This window comes from Monodelphis domestica, chromosome 4 (genome assembly GCF_027887165.1).
Source record: "Monodelphis domestica isolate mMonDom1 chromosome 4, mMonDom1.pri, whole genome shotgun sequence".
Classification (NCBI taxonomy): Eukaryota; Metazoa; Chordata; class Mammalia; order Didelphimorphia; family Didelphidae; genus Monodelphis; species Monodelphis domestica.
The window spans coordinates 432736066-432754877 of NC_077230.1; the positions used below are offsets into that span (position 1 = coordinate 432736066).

The 18812-nt window shown below is 49.9% G+C and overlaps 1 protein-coding gene across 5 annotated transcripts; it reads right to left on the minus strand.

Moving 5' to 3' along the window:
• Positions 1-1095: 1095 nt before the first annotated feature.
• Positions 1096-9029, minus strand: LOC100025408 (zinc finger protein OZF-like). Of its 5 annotated transcripts, none has more exons than XM_007492441.3 (4): positions 8851-9029; positions 4570-4696; positions 3954-4049; positions 1096-2759 (listed from the first exon to the last, which is right to left on the minus strand). In XM_007492441.3, exons 1-4 carry the CDS (start codon positions 8896-8898, stop codon positions 1294-1296), a joined length of 1737 nt encoding a protein of 578 aa, XP_007492503.2. In that variant the 5' UTR covers positions 8899-9029; the 3' UTR covers positions 1096-1293. The 5 variants fall into 5 exon arrangements, with proteins under 5 accessions (XP_007492503.2, XP_056681583.1, XP_056681580.1 ...); XM_056825605.1 differs by lacking the exon at positions 8851-9029 and adding an exon at positions 6406-6556; XM_056825602.1 differs by lacking the exon at positions 8851-9029 and adding an exon at positions 6406-6556 and having other exon boundaries at positions 4570-4828.
• Between the last annotated feature and the right edge of the window lie 9783 nt (positions 9030-18812).

Sequence of the window (18812 nt, forward strand, 5' to 3'; positions counted from 1 at the left end):
CCTGGTTGCAAATGGGTACAGTGCTGTATTGCTGCTATTGTCCTATAGGTTGTGAGACATGTCACTTTAATAGAGCCTTGCTGTGATTCCAGAACCTGTTAGTTTTTTTTGTTGTTGTTTTTTGGTCAGGATTTTATACACATTAGATTTTTATTTATTTTTTATCATTTCTGTACTTATTTTTATACAGAATTTAATTTTTACTTTTATTTTGGAATTTTTGGGGTGGTTTTTTGTTTTGTTTTTCTTTTAACAATTGTTTCATATACCTCATAATTCAGTCATGTATCCCAGTGTGATTCTGGTGTTGGTCAACCCCTTATTGGGGGGGGGGTAATTATCCTAAAAATCCAAGATTTAAAATATTTTGGAGAAATTTCAGGAAAAGAAACTTGCCAACACCCCAAAATCAAGAAAGTGGATCCTTTTGGAGAAGGTGCTATAAAGATGCCTGAAGAAGCCACACACTGCATCAAAAGATCCAGAATGAACTTTGGGATATAAAGAACTGAATTGAAGGGGGTTGAACATACTTATTCTAAATGTAAACTCTTAAGCCAACAGGGACTGCCCCCTAATTGGCATTTTGCCAATGCGTCTATCAATCAGTTTTTATATTTTACTTTCATCTCTAACTATTGTAACTCCCTCTTAGAAAAAAGTAATATTGTATGTACTTTTAGCTACAAGGTATTTAGAGTTATAAAATAGTTACATTTAAATGATCCATTGGGGAGACAAGTCTCCCAAAGGATCACAGGGGGATTGTGTTAAGGAAGTTTTATCCCCTCCCCCTCCTGAGGAGCTTTACCTGTCTATCAAACATTCCTGAGATAACACAGTTGCACCAGTTTTGCATCCCTCTATGTACTGTACATCAATAAAAGTCAAGGTTTTGGAAGAATCGGGGGAGAACCGAGAAGAGAACAGAGCAAGCAGGTGAGGAGGGGAAGTGAGAAGAGACATGCAGGCTAGGGGCCATATGGTCAGGTTACTTAGGAATGATTGTCTACCCTCCCTGATAAACTTTATAAAATATATATCTGGGTAGAAATATTATTCAATTCTTACATATGAAATGATGCAGAATAATTAAAACAGAGCAAGAATGTGCACTCTATGAAAACAGGAACATCACTGAAGACAATCCCCAATTTCAAAAGGTGACAGAAATAAAACTACTTTGCTTATGAAAGTCAATGTTACATATTTTGCTCAAGAAATTACAAATAATCAGTTACACTCTCAATTTTTGTTTAAATAGTTAAATATTCATATTTACTTGCAAAAAGTTTATCCCCAGGATGAATTCTCTTCTACTAGAAAGTTTTTTTCTCTAACCAAATGGGTCCCCACATTCATTTCATTCACTCTATGAGTTTCTTGATGCTTTATGAGAGTACCCCTTTCATTGAAAGTTTTCCCACAATTATTACATATAAAAGTTTTAATTGAAGTATGAGTTCGCTGATGATTACTAAGAGTTCCCCATTGCCTAAAGGCCTTCCCACATTCATTACATCCAAAGGGTTTCATTCCAGTATGAATTCTCTGATGGCTGATGAGGTGTCCCTTCTGACTGAAGGCTTTCCCACATTCATTACATGCGAAAGGTTTCACTCCAGTGTGGGTTCTCTGATGGCTGTTAAGGTGACCCTTCCGAAGGAAGGCTTTCCCACATTCTTTACATTCAAAGGGTTTCACTCCAGTATGAGTTCTCTGATGGCTAATAAGGGTACCCCTCTCACTGAAGGCTTTGCCACATTCATCACATCCAAAAGGTTTCACTCCAGTATGAATTCTCCGATGGTTAATAAGCGTTCTCTTAGCAGTGAAGGCTTTTCCACACTCTTCACATTCAAAGGGCTTCAGGCCAGAATGAGTTCTCTCATGGCTAATAAGGTATCCCTTCTGATTGAAGGCTTTCCCACATTCATTACATTCAAAAGGTTTTACTCCAGTATGAACTCTCTGGTGGCTAATGAGGTTTCCCTTCTGACTATAGGCTTTTCCACATTCATTGCATTCAAAGGGTTTCACCCCACTGTGAGTTCTCTGGTGGCTCACCAGGTATTCCTTCCGAATAAAAGCTTTCTCACATATATCACACTGAAAGGGTTTCATTCCAGTATGAGTTCTCTCATGGATGATAAGGTAAGCCTTTCCACTAAAGGCTTTCCCACACTCACTACATTCAAATGATTTCACTCCAGAAGATTTCTGCTGGTCAATCAGTGATCCACCATCACTGAAGCCTTTTCTACATTCATTATGTTCAAACAGTTTCACTCCACTGTGCGTTCTCTGATGCTTACTAAGTATTCCCCTGCTCTGGAAGATTTTCCCACATACATCACATTCAAAGGGGTTTTCTCCAGTATGAATGTTCTGATGGCCATTGACATTTGATTTCTGGTCAAAGATTTTCTTTCCAAATGCATTACACTTATGGAATCTTTCTTCCGTGTCAGCTCTCCAGTGGGGGAAAAAGAGTGGTCCCAAGTTAAAACGTCTAATAAGCGTGCTACATTCAGGTATATTTGCCATATTCAAAGTTCTTTGGGGAGTGACTGTCACTTGTGGAGACTGTCTCTCCTGATGGCCCTCCCATCTCTCTAACCTAACTTCCCATTGCTCTGAATCTCCAATCCTGAGATACCAATTACTCTCCACTGGCAATCTTTCTCGGGCCAATGTTCCTGGACAAATGCCCTCAGACAGAATGGAATCCTTATCCAAGGCCTCACAATTTGGGCAATCTGAAATAAATAAAACGGTGTCAGACAAGTAGGACAGGTTCAGTATATGGAATTCAAAGGAAGAGAAAGGTGTACACAGTAAGAGATCCTTGGGCGTCATTCACAATTCTGTATATAGAAATGCCCATTGTATTTGATTTTGCTTTGTTCAGAATAACCAACAAACTTGCAAAGAACTATAAACACATGAATTTTAAATAATTAACTTATCAATAATTATATTAATTATTAAATAAACTATCAATAATAAATAATTTAATAAATTTAAATAAAAATGTATAAGCAGTCACTCTCCTGTTCGGGTAGGGGGCAACTTTATGGTAAGTGTCTCCTGAAGTCTCTCCCTCGAAAGGTAAAAGTACTTTAGAAGTGCTGGCTAAAGTGCGAACGTTTAAGAGGTGAGATGAAAGGCACGCGAGCAAAGGGGAACAGCTGAACCTCGCAAGCTCCAGGGCAATGAAGCCCTCAGCGGCTACGTTCAATAGAGGAAATACTCTGCAGACAGATAGAATAGAGGAAGAAAAAGGAGAAACGGAGGAGATTACGCAACATGAAAACTATCTGCTGATCCGGGAACATTCCAAGTAGAAGCTATTTTTCTTTTAAAAGGAAAAACGTTGCCTTAAATATTGGAGAAAAGCTGAGCAGTGCGGCCCTCCTCCCGACAGCTGAGGTCTCGACATGCAGAAAGGACTTGTCCGGTTAAATGTGGCCAAGGTAGGAACTTGGCTTGGTTGACAAGTATCTGTGATAAGGGGGGTCTCCCATGCCTTTTTCAATGCAGGATGTGGGGTGGGGACATGTGAGGAGAGGAAGGCAACATGCTCGTTCGCTTAAAAAAAATCATAAAAGGAAAGGAATAAAGCATGAAATATGAGGTTCGTGAAAAGACACTGTGCCAAAACCCAAGGAAAATAGAGCATTCAGGCATCCAGGGAGCCAAGCAGGGGTACGAGTAGAACTCAAGAGATTCCAAAGCACTTCAGCCCAATTTCTGGAGCCAGAAGGCACTGAAAACAGGTCCAGGGACATACAAGAGGGGATACTGAGGCTGCAAACAAATCCTCCCACATCTTCCAGAAGAGCCCTCCTGTTTATGGGGGTGGGGGTGGCTTCATGGTGCTTCCCCCAAGTGACCGCTGACCAGCTTCTTGCTTCCAGTGACTCCCCTTCCCTCCTCTGTCATGCACCCACCTGGGTAGGGGCTCCTGAGGACTCCAGCCAGGGCCATCCACGGTGCTTCGCCTCTCTCCAACAAGGAGATCACATCGGGTTTGGATGCTGTAAGCCCTGCTCATGGGGAGAAAGAAGAGAAAGGATTGGGACACGGGCCTTCTCAGAGTCCAAGCCTGGCCTCTTCTTTCTTCCTCAAGGAAAAGAAGGAAGTATAAGAAGCTACAGAGAAGGAGCAGCTAGGAGCAGCCTGGCTCAGTGGATAGAGAGCCAAGAAGAATTAGAAGCAGCCGCTACAAGGAGGACGGTGTCAGGACCTCTGAGTTGCCGTCTACAAACTGGACACAAACCTGATTGGGCTCCAACAAGGCCCCAAGGTCTGTGAAGAGGGCAGGACCCTAGCAGTGCTCTGGGGTCTGTCTCATGGCTTTACAGAGAATCTCTAAGGTAAGGGAAAGGCCCAGAGGGAAGCCACTCGCTCAGGGCCAGCCCAAGGAAATCACGAGATTTCCCCTCATGGGAAGGAAAGAGACCTGGCACCTGAGAAAGGGGAGCAAAGCATTCGGGTTCCGGGCTCTGGGGATTCTGGACTCTCCTGCACATTAAGGAAGTCCCCCGGGGCGGAGGCCGTCCTCACCCACAGAGACCAGGTGCTCGTAGTTCTCCAGCATCACCTCCCTGTGCAGGGCCCTCTGAGCGGGGCTCAGGCATCGCCACTCCTCCAGGGAGAAATCCACAGACACGTCCCGGAACGTCACTGGATGCTGAAACGGCAAACGCAGGCCTGCTCAGCCGGGGACCATCACAGGCCCAGGGAGACGCCGAGAGGCCACAAGGGGTAAAGCTCTCCAGAGATTGTACAACGAACTCGGTCCTTTATGTCGACTCTTCCATGCCTGGGCCAGAGGAAGACGCAAGGAGGAAAGTACATCTTAAGCTCAGCGTATGCACACAGAGCTCGAGCTTCTCTCCCCTCTTCCCATTCCTGTGGAGGCTCCCCCTTTCTCCCGGTTACCCCCAGCTCACAACCCGTGTGTCCTCGTCTGCTCCTTCCTCTCTCCCCACTGAGGTCTGCGGATTTTCCCTTCATAACTTCTCTCAACTGTGCCCTATCACTGCCCAGACATCCTGCCACCAGCCTTATCACGTCACATCTGGACTGTGGCAAGAGCCAGACAACTCGATGCCCACTCAGACATCAAAGTGGTCCCCTTAAACCGCTGTGGCTCACTGTTACCCCTTCAAACTACTCTAAAAGCTTGCTCCGTGTTCAATGCCCTTCACAGCCTGCCCACAGTCCTTACGCATTCTACTTCTGCTCCTCCCAAACCATCCACCTTCAAATCCGGGCCTCTCACTTTGCCCCTCCTAGCCTCATCTCCACCTCCTAGCCTCCCTGACTCTTTCAAGCCTTTTGCAGAAGAACTTCCCAATCCCTCTCCCTTCCAGTGCCTTCCCTTGGTTCTTGCTCCCCAGTTACCCTAAGTACATCTCGTATGGATGGCTTTTTGTTCAAGTACTCCATCATGGCCAATTCTTCCTAAGGAGACTAGGGTGGTTTTCCATTTCCTTCTCCAGTTCAGTTTACAAATGAGGAATGGAGGCAACTAGTGTCTGGGGACTTGCCTGGGGTCACCCAGCTTATAAGTGTCTGAGGCTGAATTTGAACCCATGAACTGGAGCCTTTCTGACCCCAGGGCTAGTGCCCATGTATGGATGGTTGTTCATAGTGCCTTCTCAGTGGGGAGAGCAAAGCCTGGCTTGGGCACGAGCACACATTCCACAGGGAGGTACCAGATATCCCGTGAGGGGAAGCCAAAGGTAGGATGTGAGTTCACACTGAGGAAGTCAGGAAAAGTGAAGAGGCTCTGGGTCATGGAGGCCCTTGTGCAAAGGCCAAGAGGGAAGGGGAAGAAGAGCTCAGGTATGTGGCACAGAATTAAAGAGGAGGAAGGGTCCAGGCACAAAGAGCCCCCGTCTGTCCAAGGGAACCGCCGGAGATGGTTAAGTGGGAGGCTCCGACCTGCGCTGCCTTCAGACAGGTGAGGATTCGGAGTCACCAGGATAGGGAAGGCCGCAGACGCCCCAGCACCAAGTACATCTGCCCAGGCTGGGAAGAGAAGATGCAGGGAGGAAGAAAGAGGGGGAGAAGGGACATGCTACCCCCCACCGCCCCAGGGCAGCAACGGCCCGACTCCCTCAATGGCTCCCGACCTTTGTCAGAGGGAGATGGGAGAGTGTCAGGGAGCCCAGAAGGCAGACAAGGTGCAGGTGGGCCCCAACCCCGGAGAGCTCAGACCAGGCCGGGCCAGTCAGCCTTCTGCGCGCTCAGCAGGACTCTCCCCATTGGAGCAAACATGAAGAAATACTGCTAGTATTGAAAACTATACAGGATTTCTAGTAATAATCAAAAGAGGGAAAAGGAAAAGGCTTCTTCAGTCAAGTGAGCAGAGCAAAGAGAGCCAAGACTCACGGCTGCAGCACTTTACCGGAAGCGCACGCTGAGCTTCCAAACAGGAAAAGAGGCGTAACTTCAAAGGATGCTGGCAATGTAGCTCAGGCACTGCAGGTTTTCCATCAGCACGAGCATCAGGCCCAAAAGGTTCACAAGGGGGCCAGCAGTGGCCTGGAGGGCAGCACGAAGGTGGCCACAGACCTCCCGGAAGACCTAGGAAGAGCCAAGGAGCCGGCAGGGAGGCAGGGTTGAAATCCAAGAACAATTCAGGCGTCACTGGCCCTTGTGGCAGTGGTTCCTCCTTGGTACCAAGGGGAGCCAGTCCTGCCCTGCCCAGCCCCAGGGCGCCTGCAGGGTGTAACGAGGGGCTACTTCGAATGGTAGTTGATAATCTTCCTTTCTCCCTCTTGCCTCCCCCCTTCTGGGGGATCCTCCTTCTGGATTCTCTAAATCAACTCAGGGTGACTCTAGGATGTCTCCAAGGAAATCCCGTCTCTCTCCTCTATCTTCAGTGAGGGCTTGTAGGCTGGGGAGGCAGGAAGGAATGGAGGGAGGAGGTTGGGGTTTTCTATCACTACGGTGAGTCAGGTCGGATGGAGGAAGGTAGAATGTGGTTCAATTGGAGAAACGGCTGACAGGGTTGGAAGTTGAGTCACCCTCTCAGCAGAGCAAGTCAGAGAGGGAGGCAGGGCTGGACTTTGTCCTTCTTTCTTCTGCCTTCCAAGGCAAAGACCACCTTCGGACTTGTCTCCAAAACCCAACAGAGAACCAACTTCTTCCCTCTTTCCAGCCAGAAAGTTCCAGCCTCCAGATGGTTGCCTCCACCTGCTCTTCGGGTCACATGCCAGGTCGTCAGTCCTGGCTAGTCCAAGCTCCTGCTACAGACCATTCGCAATTTCTCACTTCCACAAGGGGCTTCCTGGTCACCTTCAGCCTGTGTTCAGCCCCCTGCCCAGAGCTGGGGGCCAGGCGGGCCACAGAGGGGTCTGATGGGCCCTGGAGGGAGGTCAGCGGGTCTCCCCGAAGCCCAGACACCCCACAAACCTACCTGCAACTAAAAAATGGAAAGCAATCAAAATGGTCAGTTAGGCTGCAAAAGAGAACTCGTGAAACCAGAGACCAAGGCAAGAAAAAGCCCCCAACCGCGGGGAGAGCCCAATCATTGTCACTCCGACATTCTAAAGACAAAAAGCCAAATTAGGCGCATCTAAACCCCAAAAGCTGAACCCAGAGCCAGTGGAGGGGGCTGTCAGGGCGCCGAGACTCTTCCTGAGAGGGAGGAAACCAAATTCTTCCCGCCTTGGAGCGGGCCCTGGTCCAATGCCCCCTCGGCCACTTCCCGTCTGGGAGACCCTGGACAAGTCACTCACCCCCTGGCGCAGCCCTTCCGAAGGACCCCCAAGAGGCTACAAGTTCAAGCCTAAGGAACCATCAGACCAGCCCATCAGACGGACAAAGATTACTTCAGAGAGCTGGAAAACCCCCGATAGAGGGGGGAGAATCAGGAAGACCCGGGGCCCAGGCTGAAATCTGGGGAACAAGGCAGGCCGCCCCCCACAAGGACCGCCATGGCCTTCTCCATCGCCCCGGGGCCCCCCAGTTTGCTCGAGGCAGAGACCCCTCCCCCAGGGGCCCACGGGAGTCCCCAGGAGTGATGTTTGGAGGGGAGAGCTGCGGGCCTTGAACGACAAACAAGGGCTTAGGGAGCAGGAAAGGTCCTTTCACAGCGCTCTGGGGAACAGAAGGGCGGGGCCTGTAGGGGCCGGAAATAAGTGACCTATCAATCCTCCCCCCCCCCCCCGCCTTTAGGGGTCCCAAGGGCGCCCCCCGGGGGCAGGGAGCCAGGGGATCCAGGGGCCCGCCCTCCCTCCCGGCCCGAGTCACGGAGGGGGCCAGCGCCTCGAAACCTAGCGGAAGGGAGAGGGGCGCCTGGGAAGGGCGGAGAGACAAGGCGGGGTGCCAGAAACAGGGCGAGCAGCGCCACCTAGGGGAGATTGCTTGCGGAGGCGGAGCCTTCACCCGCTGCCTCAACCCCCACGTCCCCCGCAGGATGACGTCACCTCTGCAGTTCATTTCCCCCTCCCCCCCACTAGAGGCCTGCGCTCTAAGGCGTCCGAGGCGCAGGGCACGCAGTGGGCGTTCTCACCCCAGTCACTGAGCGAGGGGCGGGCCAGAGGCTGCGCATGCTGTCTCACCTCCATCCTGGGCGCCGACAGAGGGCGCCCCAAGAGGCTCCTTCCAGGGTGAGCAGGTCAGTCTCTGCGCAGGCTCAGTCCCACCAAGACCACCCCCACTGGTGTCTGCACCTCTCAATCTCTCCTGCCCAGATTCCTCGCCCCCCCCCCCCCCCGTTTGATCTGACAGGACGCTGAGGCTCCCGCGCATGCTTAGTTTCATGCAGAGCACATTCCAAGGCCTTCCCGCAGAGTAGGCGTCTCAGCCTCTGCGCATGCGCTGACTCACGCAGGTGTCGCCTAAGCCGGTGCAGAGACTTCTCTCGTGAGTCCCCATCTCCCCTCCCGTTCTTCACCGAAGGGCCGAGGCTCCCACGCGGACTCACTAGGAGCCGATCTCCCAATCGGAGCAGGAGCACTAAGAGGCCAGCGAGGAAGACGCGCGGCGTCTCCGCCAATCAGAATCATCGATAGCTCTGCCCCGCCTCCAGCCCCGCCCCAACCTCCAAGCAGGTTCGGCTTCCTAAGGCGCACACAAACGCCCAATCACAGGCCCTGTTGCTCTCGTTTCCTCACCGCGCCACCGAATCACAGTCCTGGATCCTCCCCAAACTCCGCCCGCCCCGCCTCCGAGCGCAAAGCCCAGACCCCATCCCGCCCCCAAAGCCCACCTGAGAGGGCGGAGAGGTGGGAGCGTGCCATGTCCCTGGGGCTTCGGGGCCGGAGTCTCCCTCTCCCCAGCTCGGAAGAGGGGACGACAGCGGGGAGAAGGGGGTCCCCCCTGGATCTAGCACGTGGCGGAAAAGAGCGAGGGGGGCAGGAAGAGCCCCGGGCTTGGGATGGAAGAGCGGCGGATGGACGGGCCGCGGTGTCCCCCTCCTGGGGGATGGTCCCTGGGCAGCCCGTGATCCGGAGCCCAGATAAGGGCCACGGGTAGGAATCTGGCCGGGAGGAGCCCGCTGGAGCCTCGGAAAGAGCACATGACAGCTGCGCCGCAGCGAGGGGCCCAGGAGTGTCCCCTTCAGAGCCATTCCACCGAAGCAAGGAGCTTGTAGAGACGGGACTTAGGTGACTTACCCAAGGTCACACCGCCAGGAAGTGTCCCAGCCAGCATTTGAACCCAAGTCTGCTTGGCTTCAAGTATGGGCTCTACCTATTGCATCGCCAAACGGCCTGCAGTGGAGGCTGGGAAGAAGAGGGCAGGCAGGCAGTGCCAGAGAATGGGCAAAGAACAACTCCAGGAAACCGGCAAGGAGAGGGGGCCGGGGTAGAAGGCAGTCAGGAAGGGTGGAGCCTCAGAAAGTCCATCCTTCCTGGGGCATCCCTGTGCCTCCTCCCTCTGGCTCAAGGTGTGCCAGGACTTGGGTCCGGGGTTCATCGCCAGGCCCCTGGAGCAGTGGTTATAGGCGCATTCATCCCAGGCCTTCTTCGTAATTCCTCTGAAAGTGCCCATTTGGTCACTTCTGGTGGCCCCCCAAGTTCTCCAGTAGGGGGGCCCCTCCTCAGTTTCCAGTCTGGCTGCCCTGGAAAGATTTGTTGCTGCTGCCCAGCCCTCACTTTTGGAAGGCCCAATGGCAGCCTGGGGGTCATGCTTGTGCATGGACTGGATTTCATGGGGCATCCTCCTCCCTGCCCAGATCCTGTCTTCCAGCCCCCCTCAGCCCCTCTTCCGCTGCCCCCAGGGCCCCTGGATCCCATGCTTGGGTAGAGATCCCTCCTGACTGGGTCACAGAGGCCTGGCGGTTCCCCTCAGTCTGATGGGGGTATCTGAGTGGAACATCCAAGCTTTAATGGTGCTAAGTTAAGGCTGGACTACTCACCATCCCCAGCCTGTTTGTGTGGGAGCTGGAATGCAGTAGACAGGCCTTGCCCAGATAGGGAAATGTCGTGAATCCCCCAGGACTAACCTGGTCCTCAGGGCACAGGAACCTTTCTGCACCAGCAGAGAGCATCAACTTGTCATTGTTAATGTTCGCATATTCTGATCCTCCAAACTGAAGCCCTGCTAGTACTGGGGCCAATCTTCTGTTGTTCTAATCGCGAGCTTTATTATTCGCTGATTATTGATATTAATGGCCGGCTCTGCCTTTTGAAGCATTATATGGATCAGGAACAAATGAAGCCGTTTGGTGTTCTTCTTATTCATTATTATAGTATTAAATGATGCCACTTTCTTCCATTTAGCCTGACTCCTAAGCCAGTTTACCAGCGGGTGGCCACTGCATCCGCTTCAGCTTCTTGGAGCCACAGTGCGATCTGGTGACCCCAAAGGAGGATGAGCAGCCCTGAGAGAGCTCAACCGGCCCTCTGCCACAGGTACCCATCTAGCTTTGGGGGCCTCTTGGCGTTTTCTCCTTCCTTTGAACCCTTTGGTTTCAGATACATACAAAAACGAGAGCTGGGCGTGGGTTCAAGGACTCCACAGTTTAAAGAACTGAGGCAGGTTCCACTTTGCTCTCCAGATTGACTGAACCAATTCAGGAATCCCCCGACTGCACAAGGGTGCTCGTTTTCCTCCAACAGTGGCCACTTCCCCCTTTTGGAGGTTGGCCTTGAACCTTGGAGCAGCTTTGCTTTGTATTGTGATGTGGAGCATTTATTAAATGAGGTTATCGATCGCTTGGATTTCTTCCTTTAAAGCCTGCTTGTTCATGTCTTCTGCCCATTCACCTACTGGCAAATGGTTCTGGGACTTGGAAACTAGAAAAAACTCTCTGCTTTCCTTGGATAATGGAGAAACTTAACTGCAGATTCTTCCTTTCTACAGTAACCGGATGCAGCCCTTGTGATCCTTTGTCTGGAGATGCAGGGAGGGTCTTTCTCTCCGCAGGAAATGCGATGTGTTTGGCACAGTGCTAACTATAGATAACGGAGGCCCCGGCAGGCACTGAGTGGGCGAGAGGCAGTCAGCAGAGCAGCAGCAAAATGGAATTCTGGGAAAGGAGAGAAAGGACAGAGTCCAGAGAGTCCCACGCAAGGGCTTACATGATCCTTGAGGGACAGAGACAGAGGTCTCTGAGCATCAGCCAAGCCTGGGGGACAACTGAACAACCCAGGGGCCCTCAGCCATTGCTCTCCTGCCTGGTGGTTTCAGGGTGCTCTATCGAGTTTTTCTGGGGTGTATTTATTAGGCTGAAAGGGGGATGAGGAGAGGAGCATTCTCCCTCAATGCCCAAGCCACGCGGTCCTGAGGGGCTCCCCAGTGCCTCGGCGGTGCCAGCTCCATTCCCAGATGACCCCAGGGGTATACCATCAAGGAAGAGCAGAGCATGGGGTTGGGGGACAAGCAGCAAAAACAGCTAGGAAATTCCACAGCAAATGAAAACTGTCACCAGCTGAAGTTGCAGGCTGGGCCCCAATATTACCAGAAGGCTTGCAAGACACCAGAAAGTTCCCCAGTTTAAGACTCAAAAAATTTCATATCTGTGTGTGTGTGTGTGTGTGTGTGTGTGTGTGTGTGTGTGCGCGTGTGTGTGCGCGCACACACATCCTTTTCATATTAAGGCCAACCTCATTTGGGGGTTTATTTGTGGCTTGTTGGTTTCTTCATCTGATAGTAGATTATTTTTTTTAAACCCTTACCTTCGGTTTTGGAGTCAATACTGTGTATTGGCTCCAAGGCAGAAGAGTGGTAAGGGCTAGGCAATGGGGGTCAAGTGACTTGGCCAGGGTCACACAGCTGAGACGTGTCTGAGGCCAGATTTGAACCTGGGACCTCCCATCTCTAGGTCTGCTGATATTGGATTATATAGTCTTTTTTTTTTGTTAAGATAGTTTATGTTTTTATAAGTATTGATATAATTCCTCCAATTTATCTGCTTTGTGAGCATATAACTGAGCAAAATATATTCTAACTTCCTTTATCAAAAGAAGTATAATTGTGTACATAATGCATTTGTATAGCAATGAAAATTATAACTAACATCATGTACCTTGCTATTGTGAATCCTTTTTCATCCAATTTGATTTCTCATTCCAAAAAAACGATTGCCTAAAAGGTTGTCTGCTGTGTTGTGGTTTTGAAGATGCAGCCCCCAGACATGTCCGTTCAGTGGCTTCTGTGTGGCGGTTCCCCACGTTAACTCCCAGAATTTCTACGTTAGTACTTGGTTGGAGCTTTTTTGACTTGTTGTCAGTTGCATTCTTTATTAAATATTTCGTTTATTTGCTTCGTCTCTTCTGTAGCAATTCGAAAATGAAGTCTGGCCCATCACATACATTTCAGTGTGTCTCACGGTTGGATTCTGGTAAGGAGAGAGACTCCTAGAATCACCCGAGATTCCATTAGTGGCTGATTGGTACAGCACTGGCCGTCGTTTTCTGTTGCTGCCGTGATTTGTTCTTCAACATACCAGTTGTTCCAACTCATGTAGTTAGTCTACAATTTCTTCTTTCCCCCAGGGAACTTCTACTGAGTGTAATCTTTATTGCAGTAGGATCAACGAATGATGTACTTAGTATTTCAGCTTTCCTCCATTTTCAGCTGAGGTCTTTCAATATTTGAACTGGTCTTCCTCCCTCCCTCCTTTTATTTCTTCCTTATCTCCTCCCTTCCTCCCTCCCTCCCTTCCTCACTTCTTTCCTCCCTCTCTCCTTTTATTTCTTCCTTCTTTCCTCCCTCCCTTCCTTCTTTCCTTCCTCTTTCCTCCCTTTCTTCTCTCCCTGCTTCCTTCCTTTCCTTCCTTCTCAGATCTTTTTATGTTTGACTAAGAAGTTTTAGATCTGGACTATGCCGGTAATGGGGGGTTTCCATTTCTGGGTTCAACTCTGGCCTTAGTTACTTACTAACTGTATGACTCTGGGCAAGTCACTTAACTGTTTGCCTCAGTTTCCTCATCTGTAGAATGGACTGGAGATGAACATGGCAACCATTTCAGGATCTTTGCAAAGAAAGCCCCAAGTGGGGTTATCGAGAGTCAGACAGGACTTAACCACAACAGTTTAAGGGGGCTCATTTTTCCTCCCCAGCCATTACATTATATTTCTTCCTGGCATAGGTGCAGTGCTTATGGGTGGGATGGAACCCAGGCCCTGCCACCGCGCACACACACATGATGCTAGGATCAGTGTTTCGGGGGTAGCTGGGTGGCTCAGTGGATGGAGAGTCAGGCTCAGAGATGGGAAGGTCTGGGTTCCAGTCAGGACTCAGACGCTTCCTCGCTGGGTGACCCTGGACAAGTCACCCAACCCCCCTGGCCTAGCCCTGACCACTCTTCTGCCATGGAACGAATCCACAGTTCTGACTCTAGGACGGAAGGGGAGGGCTTGAAAAATAAGTCAATGAATGTTTCAGGGCGTTCTTGTCACCAGCGTGCAGTCTTGGGGCAAAGGGCACCTCCACAGCTTCTTCTGCATAGTCCCAGTTCCTTTCCTGGATGTCTGGACCACAGCGTGTCCGTGTGCCTATCAACAGCTCACGAGCGGGCAGGGCGAGAGGAGGCCATTCTCGGAGAACTTTGAGAATTTGTGTTGGGCAGCCGGGTGGGAGCAGACAGCCTGGCCTTGAAATCAAGGAGGTACACATTCGAGTCTTGACCCTGGAGAGCCCTGGGAGCCTCGGGGGTGATGGGAGGATCAGGGAAAGCCATGGCAACCCAAAGCGTCTGTGGGCAGAACCGTGCGCTTCGCGGTCCTCCGTGCAGATGGGCCAGTTCAATAAGCTATTTGGCGGTGAGCCTCTCTCATCCAGAAGCCAGCCAGGCACCAGGGCAGGCCCACACTGTCTGCTATGGGAGCTCACTGCCTAGTACCGCACTCTACTGGAGAAGGCCGTTCTGGGACCAGGTGGGCACCGTCCCCAGCACGGGGTCAGGAGCATTCGGCGGGCCCAGACCTTCTTCTTGCCGAAGGGGGATCTGAGCTGAGAGCGGACGGGGCAGAGGTGGAAAGGAGCCCCATGAAGACAGGGTGGAAAGCCAGAGGAGTTCTAAATGGGATCCTGGAAGTGAGAAGAAGCAAGCGAGAGCATGGAAATCATTCCCGGCCGTGCAGGTCAACCGATCCCCACTGAAGTGCCTGCCAGAGTCCCGGCTCTCAAAGAGCTCCCCGTCGACTGAGGAGACGATCTGCAACGAGGTACAGAGCAAACTACATACAGGACCAAAAGCCATCTACTAACGAGGAAGACCCTGGGAGGAAGAGGGATTGGCTAAGCCGCCGGCAAAGAGAAGCCAGGGACGTCAGGCAGAGTGGCGGAGAGACAGCCTTCCAGGCATGGGGTACAGCCTGAGAAATGCCCAGAAGGGAGACATGGAGCATCTCTTTCATGGACAGCTAAGAGGGCATAAGAAGACTGGCAAAGGAAGAAGGGCTCCATTATGAAAGGCTTCGAATGCCAAACACAGGGCATGGTATTTAATCCCAGAAGGAGTGATGGGGCCAGACTTGCCGAAGGAAGGGTGGGTTGGAGTAGGGAGAGCCTGGATGTGGGCCTGCACGAGGGTGGGAGCAATGTCAGACATGACATACACATAGGTAAAATGAACAGGCTTGCCACCATATTGGAGGGGAGGAGTGAGAGATGAAGACCCTGCGTTTGGGAGCCCAGGGAGCTAGGAAGATGGTGTTGGCCTCCACAGTAGTGGGAATGCTGCGTGTGGGGACAGTTTGCAGGGAAGACAAGTTCTGTTCTGGATGTGATGAGTTTAGGATGGCTACTGGCCATCCGGTCTGAGATGTGTGAAAGGCCGTTGGAAATGAGAGATTGGGGCAGGATGGCAGGCTTGAGAATCATCAGTGCAGACTGTAATGCGGTCCATTGGGAGCTGAGGACGTCACCAAGTGAGTTAGTATAGGAGAAGAGACGAAATCCTGAGGGACATGTGCAATTAGAGGGCACGATCTGGAAGAAGATCCAGGGAAGGAGAGGAGTGGTGGGAGAAGCAGAAGGAAAACACTGAACGAGATATCCTAGAAACCTAGCGAGAGAAGACTTTCCAGGAGGAGAAAGTGACTTGCAGACAGCCCTACCAAGGAGAGTGAGGATGGAGAAAGGGGCCATTGGGATTGACAACTAAGAGATGAGTGTGAACTTTGGAGAGAGGAGTTTCACAGTGGAAGGATGAGATGAAAATCCAATTATAGGGGGTTAAGAAGTGGGAGGGGAGCACCTCTTGTACATGGTCTTTTCAAGAAGTTTGGCTAGTAAGGGGAAAGAGATGCAGGGAGTTAGCAGAGATGAAACAATCAAGGGAGCATTGGTTGTTTTTAAGGAAGGGGGAAAGAAAGGCATGTTTACAAGCAGAAGGGAATGAACCCATAAGACAAGGATTGAAAATAAGGGATAGAATAGAGATGCCAAAGTGGAGAAATCTGCTGGGGGAAGCAGGATGGAAGGGGCTCACTTAAACAAGCAGGCATGTTAGCCTACTAACTACATGACAGAAGGCACCCGAGGGCTAGGAGATGGGGAAGAGGGAGTTCACTGTGAAAGGCCTCATTGTTTTCTATAAAATATGAAGCAAAGATCTCAGCTGGGGGTGGGTAGGATGGAAGAGATAGAAGGAGCCTTGGAAGGTTCGAGGAAGGAAGAAAAGGTTTGGAAGAGCCTCTGGAGAGTAGGAGATTGAATTGCTTAGCAGTACTGAGGGCCCAGTTGAGGTCCACACATTTGTAGTGGACCCAGTCAGAATGGCTGCATGATTTTCTCCATTTTCATTTAGCGATATGTGTATGGAAGCAAAGGTGGTAGGCAAATAGCGAGAGGGATCAAGGTTGAGGCTTGGCTGGACGTAATAAATATGAGGTGGCTGGGGATTCAAAAGAGGAAGACAGTTGAGTTGGTTCACCAACTCAAGATGTCAAGGGGTCAAGATGGGGGGAAAAGCAGTGGCTAGTGCAGGGGAGACGGCTTGGAAGACGATTGGGGGAGTAAATGGATTAGAGATCACAATGTAGAACATGGTTCTATAAGGGAAAGCAATGGGAGACACAAAACCCAAATGGCTATGGTCAAATAAGAGGATTTCAGAATTCTTGAACATGAAGGTGACACATCTGTGGGCGATGACAAGAACAAGGGTATGACCATCTTTACGTATGGCTAAGGGAGGAAGGAGAATAGCTCATGGGAAGTGAGAAGGTTGAGAAACTCAGTGGTTAGGGTACCCAAGGGAGAATCAGTGTGTATTTTAAAGTCCTATAACATGGAGGGCAGAATCTGGGGAGAGAAAAGTTGTGAGCCAAATATCCAACTCACTGAGACAATAAGTGGGGTGACCTTGAGGTCTACTAAAAAACAGCTACCTCGATTTTGACTCGGTGGTAGATATGAACCTCAAAGGAGAGGTTACTGAATGATGGAGGTAGGAAAACCTACAAGTGGCAGTGGGGAGTGAGGAGTATTCCAACTCCCCCACCACAACCAGTGAACTGAGGAGAATGAGTGAAAGGACAGCCAGGACTGGAAAAGAGGCTATGCTATTGGGGGAAGCCAGGTATCGGTAAGAGTTGACTGATGGAAGGAAGTCTGTTGTCTACGGAATAGGAAGTCTAGAGGGCACAGTTGGAAAGCTCAGTGGAGTTGGATTGAAACTTTGGAGTGAGAGGGTTGAGGGGCAATAGAATGAGGAATCGGGCTGTAAGGAGTGTGAAATGGAGTTTAGACGATGATCTAGACGACTTCAGGAATTGAGATGTAAAGATTTTGACCAAGTGTGAATCACTTCTCAGTTGGTTGGGAGCAATTATAATACAAGATTGCACTGGAAGCAGTTATAATATGAGATAGGAGGCATGTGGAGATTGGGATGGGAGATTCCTCGAAAGGGCCCAGGATGGAGCCTTGGGAGACAACCAGATTTAGCCAGTATAAGCTGGTAGAGGATCCAGAAAAGGGGACTGGCAAGGAATAGTCAGGTAGGAGAAGAACCAAGAAAGATTAGTATCATGGCAACCTAGAAAGACACACATATTAAGGAGATCAGTGATCTATAGTATCAAAGACTGCAGAAAGGTCCAAAAGGAGGCAGATAAAAACCAAAATCGAATTCACAATTAAGCTCTTCGTGAAAGAGTTTCACTTGAAGGATGAGGGTTAAAGTCGACCTAATAAGAATTAAGATGCTCTAAATGGAAGCGCCAGTTGTTGACAAGGCAACTAACCAGGAAGGGGAGGAAAGATAAAGGACAATAGTGAGCAGGGATGGATGAGTGAGAGTGAGAGAGTCACAGGTATGTCCATAAGCAGGAAGGAGGCAGCCAGTAGACAGAGATGGAAGATAAGTGAGAGCTAGACTGGAGAAGACGGGAAGAAATCAGATCACTCCCACATGTAGAGGGGTTTGCCATGGGCAAAAAAAACCCCACCTCTTCCTGTGAAAGCTGGGTGAAGGAAGAGCTAGATGCTAGAGGAGGACATCTGAGTGATATGAAGAGAGAAGTAGAAGATCTCAGGGAATGTCCTCCATTTTTTTTCCCCAGTAAAACACGAGGCAAAATTCACAGCTGAGATGGCAATGGGAATTTTGAAAACAGAAAAAGGTTTAGAAAAGCCAAAGTGGTGAGTTCATCAATCAGGAAAGTTTAAACAGATTGCTTTGCTGCAATGAGGACCCAGGAGAGATGGTGTAATGAAAATTATAGTGGACACTGTTGGCCCGGTTTCCTGATTTTCTTCTGACAGTGGTTGTTGGGTTTCCTCCCCTGGTTTCCTATTCCCTGAGTTCATTATTCCTCATGCTTCTTGTCAATTTTTTTACTTTTGTTAAATTTTGTTTTTTCTTTGTTCTGGTTTGACACGTTGCATCTCCTTAACTTTTTTGTCTTTCACTTCTGATTGCTGATTAAGACAATGTATAATTTCTGATATAGTTGTTTTTCCAGATTCCATCCTACATTTCTTTTCTGTTGCCTCTAATTGGGCAGGTTTTGTACTGTGTGTACCAGTTAGATACTGACACTATCCTCTAGTCCCTTTCCAGAAATAGCCAATAGCTCAGGCAAGATGCTTCCCCCACAGGGGTGTCTGACCTCTCCTTAGGAGTATTCTTTTCCTCCAATAGTTATATTACCATGTGTGAAAAGGGAATTTTGTTCCCTTTGTCTATTCTGAGTTAACATGAACTTGAGTACCTCACTAGATTGTGAAGACAGGATTCACTCTCCTTTGTCTACCTTTTGATTGAATCAACAAAAGCTTGAACTAGGTGGAGGAGCTCCAAACCACTTAGAGAATTCACACCTTCAGAGCTAGGAAACTGCAAACCTTTTTGATGAGAAATTGACCTTCAGAAGGTTAGAAGTCGATCCCAC